Source organism: Pristis pectinata, chromosome 3, assembly GCF_009764475.1.
Source record: "Pristis pectinata isolate sPriPec2 chromosome 3, sPriPec2.1.pri, whole genome shotgun sequence".
Taxonomy (NCBI): Eukaryota; Metazoa; Chordata; class Chondrichthyes; order Rhinopristiformes; family Pristidae; genus Pristis; species Pristis pectinata.
In genome coordinates, this window is record NC_067407.1 from 95,855,906 (window position 1) to 95,870,204 (window position 14,299).

General features: G+C 37.5%; 1 protein-coding gene across 4 annotated transcripts in view; it reads right to left on the minus strand.

Annotated features, from left to right (window-relative positions):
- arid1b (AT rich interactive domain 1B (SWI1-like)) overlaps positions 1-14,299 on the minus strand; it is a 349,190-nt gene that overhangs the window by 88,784 nt on the left and 246,107 nt on the right. For all 4 annotated transcript variants that reach the window (XM_052011358.1, XM_052011361.1, XM_052011359.1 and 1 more), the window contains exons 7-8: positions 11,377-11,556; positions 5,311-5,418 (exon numbers count right to left, since the gene is read on the minus strand). In XM_052011358.1, coding sequence (XP_051867318.1) covers positions 5,311-5,418; positions 11,377-11,556 — 288 coding nt within the window. The remainder of the gene's footprint in view (positions 1-5,310; positions 5,419-11,376; positions 11,557-14,299) is intronic.

Below are 14,299 nucleotides of genomic sequence, written 5' to 3' on the forward strand. Positions count from 1 at the left end.
AGGTAACTACCAGTACGGTATTTTAGGATATACAGTTTTACATTCATAGAGCACAATCACCTTAAACAACTTAAGAGACAGTAGGAAACACTCTTGGCCAAATCATATTTCTGTGGATTAAAGCCCCATTCTGGGAAATTAAAATAAATGTAATAATTTGAAACAACATATCAATGCAGTACTGAAGTATTTTATTGTCACAGATATTAGCTTGCAACTAAGACGATGATTTCCATCACGAAATGCTATGGTAGCAAAACCTTCCAAAATATTTTACAAGGTGTAAATGGATAAAATAAAAATACATTGATTCAAAAGGAAGAGCAAGAAAAACTTGGTTGAAGAAGTGGGTTTTAAGAAGAGTTTTCAACTGGAGGAATTTGGAGAATCAAGTGAAACTAGGGAGGAAATTGCATAGCCTGGGGACTCAGGTGATAAAAGACATGGCTGCCAATAACTGGGGAATGAGGCTGCTGGACAAATGCATAACAAACCAGAATGGAGATTTCGTGTGAAGAGTTATCGGGTTAGAGAATTTAAGTTACAAAGGCAGGCGAAGGCAAGGAATTTAAACCTGCAGAACTGGGGATGAAAAGATGTGAGAGGAGGATTTGGTTTTGGATAAGGTATAGCCTGCAAAAATAGGTGACAGGAGACTGGATAGAAAAGCTACCTGAAGGTGAAAGAGAATTTTAGCAGCAGATGGGCTTGGCTAGATTCAAAGACAACTAATGTTGTGCAAGTGGAAGGAGATAACCTTTATGCTATAGAGAATATGGGTGGTGGGGGGGGGGGGGGGGGGTGGAGAGGACTGGGTGGGTGCTGCTAGAAACGATTCCTATGTTTCCAAGGATCAAATCGGACATCAAAATTACTGAAGCTCTGTGGATTTGACTTCGAAGCCAACAGAAAATACTCCTCATTGTGCAGATATCTGCTGGCACTCTCTCTTTCACCCTGAAGAAAATACTCCTTGTGCTCTGGTAATATTTCCCTTCCAGAGTTGACCGCCTTAAAGTACCTGGACGTTCTCCTATTTTGGCATTGGAGAAACATGAATTACTCAGGGCTCGACATTCCACCTTTAAAAGTTTCTTCCTGTTGACCAACACTACAGAATTATTTCTGGGAGATGCAGGATGGATAAACAAAATACAATTCAGTAGTTTACATGTATTTTTTAAAAAAGTTCCAGAAGGGACTGTAGAGAACGATAACAAAGGTCGGACAGGAGATTTCAAGGAAGTTGTGGGCATATGGTCGGAAGGCCACATGGTTTGTCTTGGAGCTGCTTTTATTTATTAAATGTATAAATGATCCAGACATTGAAATTTACTGTTAACACTGAGGTTAGGATTGTGACAGCATATGAAAAACTTCAGATTACTGGTGATATACATTGAGTGAAAATGTGGCAGATCCAACACAAAAAATGTGCAGTTAAACACTTTGGAATAAAACATTACAGCACCATTGTCAGGTTTTAAATGGAGTAGGAGAATGAAAGGATCTAAGGTAATTAAAAAGAGTGGTACCAAATAATTGGTCTAACATGGGTTGTTTAAATTACAAGTTTCTGTTCTCATCATCATTCCAATAAGAACTACTAAAATCCATTTGAAGTACTAAGTTGTGTTTCTTTTATCTATCCCATCTCTCCCAAAATTAATTATGTTGTGTTTGTCAACATGTACTGCTTATTAAAAATAGAACCTAAGTCGCGAAATATGCTTGAGGAGGAAGGGAATAAAGATTTCTCGACACAAGCATCAAGGGGTAAGGGAAGAGCATAGAATTGTGACAGATGATCAGCCATGATCGTACTGAACGTGGTGCAGGTTTGAAGGGCCAAATAGCCCAATTCTGCTCCTATCTTCTATATTTCCTCACCCTGACCATTACTTTCAACCAGAACTGTTCCCTCCCTTTCCCAAATGTGGTGATCGTTACGGGAGCACAGGTTTAGACTCGGAAAAACCGTCAACTGTCAGCTACACAGGAACTTTGACAAAGATTAATTGAGTGTTCAGTAATTGGCACTGCAGCTCAAAACAATATTAATCTATTTTTTTCTGTTTCACTCTAACAACAGCAGAAGTAACCATGGCACCCTATTGTCACTCTAAGCTCTGGCAAAGTACATTCTGGTCAGAACTTCCTGGTATGTATTACTTGGTGCTGCATCACTTGCTGCATTTATCCACTGAAACATATGTTTTACTTTTTCTTGGTTTTTATATGCTCCCATCTTCCTTGCCCGGACACAGTTCTCAAAACTCTCATCAATTTCAAGATTTGTGGGAAAGCCTAGTGTCAGTAAGCTGGCCGTGTTTTGTACCCTTATGTGACATCATAGTCAAACTAAATCCTGCAAGGAGAATTTATGTATTTTGTTATTTACGTCACCATAGTAGTCCTATTTGCAGACTACAGTTTAATCATTAATAAAAAGTGAGTCAGTGTGTTAGATTACTAGTACAGTAAAATACCTTCCTCTAAGCTTCTAAATGGCTGAATTGTGAAAAAGATCAAAACTGAAAGATTTCATAAGGATGACTACTGTTAATTGCTGATGCAACTGATAACATGGCATTTCTTTTTACTGAATTTTCCCTACAGCACACAATGTTTTAATAGCCTCAACCAAAAGAATGTAGAATCCTTCCATTACTTCTAAGTTCTTACAGGCTGTGAAATTATAATAAAAATAAGAAATACATTAAATAAGAATACACATTCAAACAATCTGTTATTGTATATCTTTCTTGATTGGATTTTAAATATCCAGCCTCAGAATTGAGAACAATGTGTACAGGTTACTTGGTAGAAAAAAATGTGCATTTGTTTTTCAATTGTTGACGGATTAAGAAGATTTTTGACAGCAAGGTCCCTAACATTTGCCTGAAACCGACTACGATCATTCTATGGAAGACGTAGAAATTGTTGAAATGTAGCTAAATGTTGCTTTATTGGTTCCTTGAACATTTGTGATGTGAAAATACACATACCATTTAAACTGGAAACAGTTTACACTAATTACATTACTGTTCATAATTCTCGAAACTAAAGGCTAACAAGTGGCAGAAAGCAGCATCTAATTGTACTTTCATGTTGCTTTAATCGGTTTGTAATTTGTTCGCATAAATCCTGATGGGCAACAAATGATTAAGTAATTAAACTGAATCAATTGAACAGATGCCTGACCAGCATAGTTCAGCTGGACTCTGAACAATCAATTTCCTCCTGAGGCTTTCGTGAAATTTCTTCAGTGAAGAGTTTGTTACACAAAAAGAAATTTAGATGAATCTATCTGGAATTTAACATTACTCATCATAAACGAGACAACTGGACAATGTTATGGCAGGGGAGAGATCTGAACACTGCACAATTAGACTTTTTTTTTAAAAAAAACACTGACACATGTTTATGTTCTGTGATATTTGAAGGGTTCTGATAGTTCATAAATAAAGATGCAAAGCATTGTTACTTAAACCACTTAAGTTACTTAAAGAATTGGTTCCAGGCACGGAGTGGCTCTGTGAGTTAGTAATCTGTCTTCTGGGGCTCAAATTCAAACCGAGCCCAGACTGAAAGGATTAGAATTAATCTCATCCTCTTCTCTACTTTTATATTGCTCTGTTTTCAGTTTGAATTCCAGCATTTGCACTGTTATATCCAGGTGGCCATCACTTGAGCCTCTAAATACTATGTGCATGGTAGAGCAGACCTCACGGATGTGTGAAAGAATGGACGCGCCCCATCCCAAATCCCAGAGATGAAGACATTTGTATTGCTACTTGCAAGTTTCGATTCTTTGTCAGCTGGAATGGCTGACAGCTGCTCCGCTGAAGGTACACTGAGGCCCTTCCAAGTCAATTTTCCTTAGTCCCTTGGAGCACTATAAACTCACTGCACAAGAATAATCAATCTCTCCTTCCAAGGTCTTACAAGAACTTTTGGCAGTTCTTAGCTGTTGAGCTCCAGTGAGAGTGCAAATTCTGAGACTTTTTAGATTATTATCCCATAGAAAAGATTTAACAAAAAAACCCAATGATGAATAGTTTTCTCTTTGCAATTCACGCAAGGTTTTTTGGAAATAAAAAAAACTCTGTAGTGGACAGTACTTAAAATGTCATCATACAATTTTATGATGCCTTCTTAACTATTGCAAACAAATATGTTAATTTGTCTTTGCAATTAATAAATAATTCACACCCAATGCAGTGGAAGGCTCCTGCCTCCATATAGTTGAGAGAGGTTGTTTGGAATTGTGTATATTATAAAAGGTAGTTTCAGAAGCAGTCAGTGAGTAAAGTAATCCCTTACTATTTTCAGAGAAGTAGAGTTCAGAAATGTACTGAAATGTATCTGATACCATGTGAAAGATCCACTCAGTTTGAGATCTGGAAGCTACTTGAATGTTTGAGCATGGATAAACATGATAAACTCTTGGACCCAGCTAACAGCTGAACTTGATACTGTTTACAAATTGGGGCTGGGCAATGTCAACCCAGTTCTAAGCCATTTTACTACAATAAATGAACTAGGAACAAATTTAGTAGTAAGAACCTGCATTAAAACAGATCAGTACAACAGCAGTTAATCAAAAACAGCTGCAAGCTGTAAAATTTAAAATGATGAAGCTTTTGGCAACATTTAGATACATATATGCCAGAGAATTTAATTTTGCTAACTAACTATAATCCACTTGCATCTAAATGAAATTTTTGTGCTTAAAAATGGAATCACACAATAATTTGTTTATAGCAACATATATTACAAAACAATATTCAAATTTGGTACTAAAAATGTAATCATCAAGTAATTTAAATGAAGTCCTACAAACTAAAAGCAGCATTTATGCCAATCTTTTTTGGCTGGACCCAGGTTAAAAAAAAAACTGGCTCTCATGTTCCACTATATTTTTAAATCTAAAAAGAAGCTGGAAAATTTCTCAAAAATAGACACTTTGTTTTATGCATTTTCAGCATGAAAAACTTCTTGCAGAACTTTTTGTAATTGGTCTAGATTTCCAGCCACTGACTATATCTAACCGAAAATGATGAATTGTGCGCATTGGTAATCTAGTATCAGCAAAATAATACACTGGCTTCATTGCTATAACCTGGTTATCCCCAGATTCCCAAGATGTTTTACCTTCCCCCTGCACACATGAATATAGTTTACTGTTTTAAGGTCAATTAATGCCCACTTTCTCTCTTTTGTTCTTTATATTCTTATTTTGCTGTGTATGAGATTTACCAACTATCAAACCCTCCTATTTTGTACTTTCCTCTTTCAGATTCTTACCTCCAACAGTCTCGTCGACGATCTTTGCTACTTCCAGACCGACAGCGCCCCTTTCCTTTCCTTCCGCTCCATGGGTGCTGCCATTTCTTTTAACTGTCATGGCACAACCTGCTCCAGGAGAATCCACAGTAAACACAAGGACCATACCATTGTCTCCTTCACAACTCAGCTGCCAAATCTATTAATAATTTTCTCCCTTGCTCTTCACGCCAGGTTCAATGGGTGAGTAGCAGTAGTAGGCCAAGAGTCTGAATATTTGTACTCAGTAATTTCCCCCTTTTCTATTTTGTACACCTGCCTCATGTGCTTTGACAATCCCTTTCTTTTTTATCTTTGCTTCTTAACCTTTTGCTGTTTGCTTGTCATCCTTTTTCCCTTTATTTCCTGCATCATTTCTCAGCAACAGAGGGATTTTCATTATTGTGAACCTTTCTTTTACTTGATGCGTCTGTTGGCAAAAGAAGCTTTCAGTTTACTAATAATCCGACAGGGACTGCAGTTGGTTGTCCACAAGTAAAAGACTTTTCTCAGAATAACATGAGCAAAAGGCCACACAAGGCTGAGATGAATAAACATAATAAGTGGGATAGAAACAAATTCAGATGACCCAAAATAAACAAAGAGTAATGATCACAGTGCACTGTGGTATCATTCATCTGTTTTGAGAAAAGACAGAATGTCAACTGTGGCTGCTTCTAGGATCTTGAATCACAATAGTGAGGCATTTGACAGATAATATTTAAAATAAAATCTTAATGATACAGGCCTTATGAGAACTTTTGTCTATGTATTTCCACTGCAGGTAGTAGCACGGAGCACAAACTCAAGGCAGACAGTAGTAAGCAAATTCTATGCAAAAAACAAACTGAATGCCTGACCTCAGACAAATGGAAGTGTATTATTAATCAGAACTTCCTTAACTAGGAGTTCAGGATGGTTAAAGTACTAATCCACACAGAGGACAACCAAATGAATTCTTTACAATATGGGACAACAAAAATGTCCAATAAACAACTTGCAGCCACAGTGATGCCAGAAATGAACCAATATAAGTGTTGATTCAGCAGTGCATATGTAAAGAAGTTATTTCACAAAGTGTATTTTACAAGTTCAAGAGACTCCAGAACATAGCAATCAATTAAGCATTTTGAGGTGTAGTCTCTGTGGTGATATAGGGGAATACAATAGCCAAATTGGCACAGCAAGGTCAAACAAAAAGATAAATGACCAGTTTGTTTCAGTGATATTGTACGAGAGCTGAATGCTAGCCACGATACTGGGAGAATGATTTAGTTCATCAAATAGTCCCATGGGATATTTTGTACTCACTTGGGACAAAAAGGGTTTTGGTGAAATGCTTAATCTGAAAAACAGAATCCCTCTCAACTGTACTAACTTCAATTCTGTGCTCAAATCTCTGGATTGGGAGTTGAACTCAAAACCTCACGCGCCAGAAACGAGTGTATTATGACGACGTTAAAGTTGAGACTTAATTGGCGCACACAGTTTAAACCCCACTGCTCCCTTCTTTCTTGGCTTAATTCTTTGACAACTACAAAAGGAGACTTTCTTTCTTGTTAACCACATGGCAACAAAGGGAACATTGTCATGGTAAAGTTGTTTGTGCTACATCTCAGCAATCCTGGTTTTGGAAATACTAAACAGTTTCACTATAATTTTGGAGCCATACAGCTTGAGGTCCCCATGCCAAATTTTAAAAATGGTTATCCTGATAGTCCTACTTAACATCTCTTTATCTACAACACTGCAAATTATTTTTGTTCCATCTTGTGAGTTAATATTGAATCTACATCTAACATCCTTTTAGGCAGTGCATGCATATCGTAAGAACATTGTGTGTAAAAAAAAATGTCTTCTCTCACCTTTTCCCTCCTTTCTGGTTCTCCTACCACCTTATATGTTTATTGAAAATGAAAAGCCTCTTTCTGTCTGCTTTATGAGACCTTTCACTGTGAACATCTTTATCAAATATTCATTACCCTTCCCTGCTCCATGAGCAGTAGTAGGGGAAATGCTCTTGCTGCTCCTCATTACTGAAATCCTCATCTCTGGTATCATTTCATTCTAAGCATAGCGTATTATAATAACTTTATAAGTATGGCGCATTTCAGCAATGCTGCCAGGCCCTGCTTATACAGCAGAAACTCTGTGCAATGAATAGCCAAGATGAACACCCTCTTTTCTCCCTACAGTGCTACAAATCCCCATTAAAATATATGGGCTCAGATAATGCACCAGGTCTAAACTGGCACAGGATGCAAGAACAGATATCTCAATGCAAAAGCAAATGAATCTCTGCTAATCACACTAGTTGCTTGAAATCATGGGGAATCCAGGGACAGAACACATTGGAAAATTGCCAGTGGAATTCAGCCAGCAACCTTGGGTTGCAGTAACAGAGCACAAAGTCTGAAGCTTACTGACACTTATTCAGCAAAATCCAGGTCACCACCATCATCATCAGATACTTGTCCATGCAATGTTACGCCGATAACTAAATCTGGCTCAGACTCAAGAAAACTAAGTCTAATATGGCCTGCCTTATTGTTGGTTTTAGGAGGTAGATTGCTTACCCCTAATCAAATAAAGGTTAAAATGTCTTATTAAAACCAGTATTCCATCATTACATGCATGTCTAATATCTGCACCCGGACACATCATAGCTGGTTCCAGGGCATTTGAACATACAAATTAGAATCACTACTCCTGTTCCTCATGTCCACTCACCATTTAAGATGGTGGCTGATCTAAGTGCAACTTCAACTCCATGTTTCTGTCTACCTCTGGTAACCTTTCACCCCCTTGCCCATCAAGACTCTGTCCGTCCCAAGAATTTGCCTCCAGTACTCTTTGAGAGAGGTCCAAAGACTTACAACACTCAGAGAAAGAGATATCACCTCACTTCATTTCAGTCTTAAATGAGTGATACCTTATTTTTAAACAGTGATTCCCCATTCAAGATTCTCCCAAAGGGGGAAGCATCACCTCCAGATCCATTCGATTCACACCCTTCAGAATCTCATGTTTCAATCATCCCTCTCACTCTTCTGAACTTCAGTGGATACATCCTAGTCTGTCCAACATTTCTCATAACACAACCTGCACATTCCATGCATTACTCAAGTAAACCTTCCCCAAACTGCTTCCAACGCTTTAACTTCCTTCCTTAAATAAAAGACCAATACTAAACAGTACTCCTGAAGGTCTCACCAATGCGCTACATCACTGAAGGATAATGTTCTTACTTTTGCGTTCAATTCCCCTAGCAATGAGTGATGTCATTTGGTTAGCTCTCTAAATTATATGAACTATGTACTAAGATTCTCTGCGATAGCAAAGCTCTGCAATTTCTCACCATTTGGATAATATGCTTTTTATTTTTCCTGCCAATTTCACATTTTCCCATATTATTCTCAGTTTACCAGATGTGTGCCCATTCAACATCCCTGTGTGACTTCCTGGTGTCTTTTGCACAACATATTTTCCTACCTATCTTTGTCTTATCAGAACATTCAGCAACCATAACTTTGGTGTCTTCATTCAAGTCATTAATATGAGTTGTGGCCCAAGCTGTTAACTGTTTGGGTACAAATCAGAGTGAAGATCTTTTCATCATCCTACACCTTATTTATGTACAATGACAACCAGAGGGCTTCTTAAAATGTATAGACCCAAAATCACCCCCCCACCCCTAAAATAATCCAGCTCTTTCTTCCTTAATGCATTATCAAACCCTGCATCTGAAGAGTCTTTCCACTTAGGAAATAAAAACCAAGAAGAAACACTAGCTTTATTTAGTTGAGGTGAATTTGTTTTCATCTGGGAAATTTTTACAAATAATTCATACCAGATCCTCAATAGTTATACATTTGACAGGTTAACCGGCTGCTGTAAACTTCTGTATCTGCTTCAGTGTAGCATGCAGCAAAACAAAATCAAGAAAGAATGGATAGCCACGTGAGAGGAAATAAGTTGCAGGGATACTGGTAAATAAGAGGTGGGAAAATGATGAGACTGCTCTGCTGTGAGCTGGCAGGGACCTAATGGGCCGAATTGCTTCCTTTGTTGTAATAAGTAGGTATACCATTATATTTAAAAGGTCCTCAAAGGCTGTATCTTGGTTTATATGCCAAACCAGTGGTGACACTGAAGAAATTACCACTTCTGCCTATCCAACTTTTGATGCTCCTGGAGGAAAATATAGAGTTCCTGAAAGAACTTCAGACATGTGGTGCTCTAGGTTGTGCATTAGCCTGTCTTGATTTATTGCATAAGAGCATTATCTGGTCTGTATTATAGAGGCTTTTGAAAGTTCAATTTTAAATCAAAAGTTCAAATTAACTGGTAGCTTTATAAAGGCTATCCAATTTTATGCAAACAAAAAACCCGCCAAAACCACCATTTAATACCTAATGTTTTCACACACAATATTCATTTGAAAAATAGATGTTTCCTTTGCTGTCTTCATATCTATACATGCTAACTATCTGCATTTGACTCTCCATTGTTCACAGTCTTGCCCCTACTCACTTGTACCTGATGATGCTACAACCATCCCGAGGCGTTAAACTGTCCTGAATTCAGTGGAAAGGAATTCCTGTCATAGTATCGTCAGATCGTGAATTCACCCTCACAATGAACAATAGAATTATATCCCCAGGAAAGGAATATCTCCAGGGGGAGGGGTGGTGTTAAGGAAGAATAAGTTCTACTGCCTAGAAAATATTTTCCCTTTTCAACGTTACTATTGACTCTGTTTCCACAATGTCTTCCAAAGCATAACAACATACTGAAACTTACTATTCTCAGTAAAGAAAATCAGGCAATCGTTTCATACATCTTTACATTTGCCACAATGCAGCATGCTAATAGAAAATGCTTGAAAGTTTGGCCTGGCCTAACTTCCTCTTTATGTTCCCTTCCTTTGACTTCAAGCTGTGCTGATCTGTAATCTGCAATTTTACTGTGAGGAATACAATATGTCTGATTGCCCCAGCCACTGTTAAGAAGTTGTCACAAAGATTATGCTACTTCTATGTTTGTGTTTTGATACACATTCCAGGAAGCTCAGTGAAAATGAGAAATACATGGTAGCATGTTTTATCCAGGTACTTGTCTACCAAGGATTTAATCAACACTTGGATACCAGGCTTCCAATGGGTGAACCCAAGATTCTTTTGTCCATTTAAAAATCACTGGAAACTGTAAATAGTCCATAATAACACATGCATAAAAGCTCTACAATAGTCAAGAAAATAGTTATTTGAGCAATAATTCTAGCTGCAGTCAATGATGAGATTTTCTTTAAATTTTGGTTGCAGAGGAGAAGTGCCTATCGCATGGAAATGTTCAGGAATTATGAAATCAAGCTGGTAATACATGAAGCAGGTCATGCTTGTTACCTTTCCTCAAACAGCAATCAAATAATCATCCATATACAAATAAAGCACAAGTGAACCTCAAGTCTCTTGCTGGGACAAAGAATTTCAAACCAAAACTGCCAATTTTCCCAATTTTGATCATGGTAGTGTAGCAGTTAGCATAATGTTATTAAAGCGCCAGCGACCTGGATTTAATTCCAGCCGTTGTCTGTAAGGAGTTTGTACGTTCTCTGTAAGGAGTTTGTAAGTTCTCCCTGTGACTGCTGAGGTTTCCTCTGGGTGCACTGGTTTCCTTCCACATTCCAAAGACGTATGGCTTAGGAAGTTGTGGGCATGCTATGTTGGCGCCAGAAGCGTGGTGACACTTGTGGGCTGCCCCCAGAACATTCTACGCAAACTTGCATTTCACTGTGTGTTTTGATGTACATACGCTTAATAAAGAGATCTTATCAGTGTGAAATACCTTTGAGTACCACCCAAAGTAAAAGCTGCTTTTGAACATTTTTTTTGTAAGGTGCAGCCTCAGTCATGACTCTTTAGATTCCTTCTGATGAACCTCTCAATATTCATGAATCTAGCTAAACGTTCCCTTTTCATCATCATTTGTACCTAGGCATTTTAAAATAGTCTCTACTGAATTTAACTTTAGGTTTCCTTTTCTTACCTTGTGGCCCAAACTGGCCACTTTGGGGGCCATAAGTGCTGCTGGAATTGGTCTGCTGATAAGGCCCCATACCAGTGTGCATCTGTCCAACAGGTGATGGGTGTGGAGACATGGGGGGACCGGTTTGCTGAGATCCATATTGAGATACTTGTGCATTTCTCTGGACACCTGGCATGAAACCTACAGAGAGAAAGAGAAAAAGTAAGAGGTTTAGACAGACATATGCACAGACATAAAAAGAAAAGAGAGAAACCTAATTATAACACGAAATTACAAAGCTAACACTACCTTGGTGTGTTCAGCTCTCCTTGAAAATTAAGGCACCGAATTGTCCTTCAGCTAAATTTCATGGAGTACCACTTTACTTTCCATCATTTAATCATACTAACAACATAGTTAAGCTTGATTGAGTCAGTCATGGAGCTGTGGAAGTAATGCTGCTAACTAGTTTAGTTAATGAAAATCATGGTTAACCTATGTTGTCATTATGCTCTCAAAAAGAACTGGTTTAGAGTAGACTGGGTGCACATTTGCTTGACTTGCACAACAATACAAGAGTATTTAAGTGTACAGTTGGAAATGCATTATGAATTTATACTTGAAAAGTCCAAGGTGTCTGGTTCACTCCAGTTTCTGTAGAAACTAGCATAAAGTATAAGTGATAGTCAACAGAAATGAGTAGCCCTTTTCAGGTTTTAGTCTTAGCATCATGTAGAGTGATTTTTATATCAGAGTAAAGCCAAAAAATATTTCAATTTATTTTAACTCTTAAATCCTTTACTAATTTATCCCTACAACAGCGATAGAACAAACTTATTATTTAGGTTTATCTATTTTGCCTCTCTATCAAATGAGTTTGTTCTAAACAATGTAGTCTATTACCATAGCTAAGTAGGATTTAAATGTAGTTAAACTTTGAAAATGGCAATGAAATGAACCTTTTGATCAACTGACAACCAGTAAGTTTCAAATGGAAGGTTAAGGAGTCCCAGACTCAAACTTTGCTGCTTGAAGACACACAGATGAACGTTATCTTTGCTCATTTACTTGATAAAGACTTCCAAAGGATAATTACACAATTGGAGAGCAGAGTGAACAGAGCAATAGTTTGTAGCCCTAGACTTTACATACAGAAGTGATCTACATCTATTTAGTACCAAAAGTGAGGTTAGGAAAGAGTGAAATCAAAAGCACTACATATATACATACATACACACACACACGCACAAAATATATAATCTCCTACAATAGGATTTGCATCTTTTACACATATTTTCCTCACTGAAAAAGATGTTTAAAGGATCAAACTTTAATTTTATTCTATTTGCAGGCTAACAACTGAGCAAGGAAAAATCTATGTTTCCTTTGGGTTCTACTAGTGAGTGTACTAATTAAGGGATGGCAACAACAAAACAAAGCCAGATGAGAGAATAAAGGTTTCTTTTAAACAGGAAGAAGATTTCAAATGTCAATCTTACAATGGTCACTAAAAAAAAAATAAAAATCTGCACCATTAATATAGCCTTAAGTTGCATGCTTTTGTTGTTTCAGATAACTGGATCATATGTACTAATCAGCATCACCATTAAAACCTCACAAGAAACACACTTTTCCAAGATACAACACAGTGAGCTCTCCCAAAACTTGGTGACTTTATCTACTAAGTTGTCAATTTATGAAGGCCCTGGCTACAATCTCTATGCTATGCTGAGCAATATGATCCATGTTGAAGGAGTGGTATGAGATGCAACTGATCTGGGCCATTCAGTTAGGAAATGGGTGGGGGGGGGGGAAATACAAGGAATGTCAGAAGAGAATGCAGCTCCTACTGCAGTAAATCTATGCCTATGAGATCTGGTGGACAGGATCTCATTCACATTGACAGAAGTGCTCATGGAACTATGCCCCAGTAAGAAATTACTTAAGGAGGGAAGAAAAAAAAAGACTGACAAGTAATGCATCCTTCATTGGCATTGTTTGATTTATCTTGATTACATGGTTTCTTTATGAAAAGAGTTATAATCTGAATATGATAAAATATGATAGCTCACTGAGAAATGAAATTGTTAACACTTTGGCAGTGTTAAAATTTAGGAGCTTTTATTTCTTTTTCACCTCTTCTGGGGAAGGTAAATTCTTGCTGAGATGCTGTTCCTTGGCACCATTAACCTTCAGCGATTGAATCTAAATAGTTCCTCCTGTCACATATGGTAGCTGAGCCCTAACACAATTCAGTTTTTACAAGCAGAATATTTGATCCCCTTTTGGTAAATCTTAAATACTACTAAGCTTGCTGTAATATTCACAGAAAGGAAATAAAAGATATCAACACACAGTTGATGCTATCTACCAAAACCCAAATTAAACTCGTCAGTAAAACCTTTCAGAACACAGTTTCTGTACATTTTGCTTAAAACCTTGAGATCATATAATTGAATCAAATTTTGGTCAGACATCTGGATGATCATATGCATCTCTGATTTTTATTCCCTCAATGACAGTGCTTCCTTTACAAGTGTGAGTAAATAATATTATTTATTGCACCCAGCAAAGTGGCAAAACCTTTTAAAGTTTACATTATACACATTATTATGGTATCACATGGTTCTAAAATGAACTCAAAGCATTCAGCCATTCCCACAAAATTAAGTCTGAAATTGAGCAGATCTGCGAACTAGAGTCAGTGGTGCATCTGTCACTCTTCCCCATCACTGGACTCCCTGTGGACTCGAGTGATGAGGCAGAGAACTTCAGGATTTCCCAGCAATGCACTGGGGAATCTGCCTCTCTGATCCTTCTCCAGATCATACCTGGGGTAGAACTGGAGACTCCCTTTATTTGAATGGTAACTCTTGGCTTGGATAATGGGCTGAGTGATTATTTTACTTTAATATTCTTATGGCTATCTAAGAGTTTGATACAT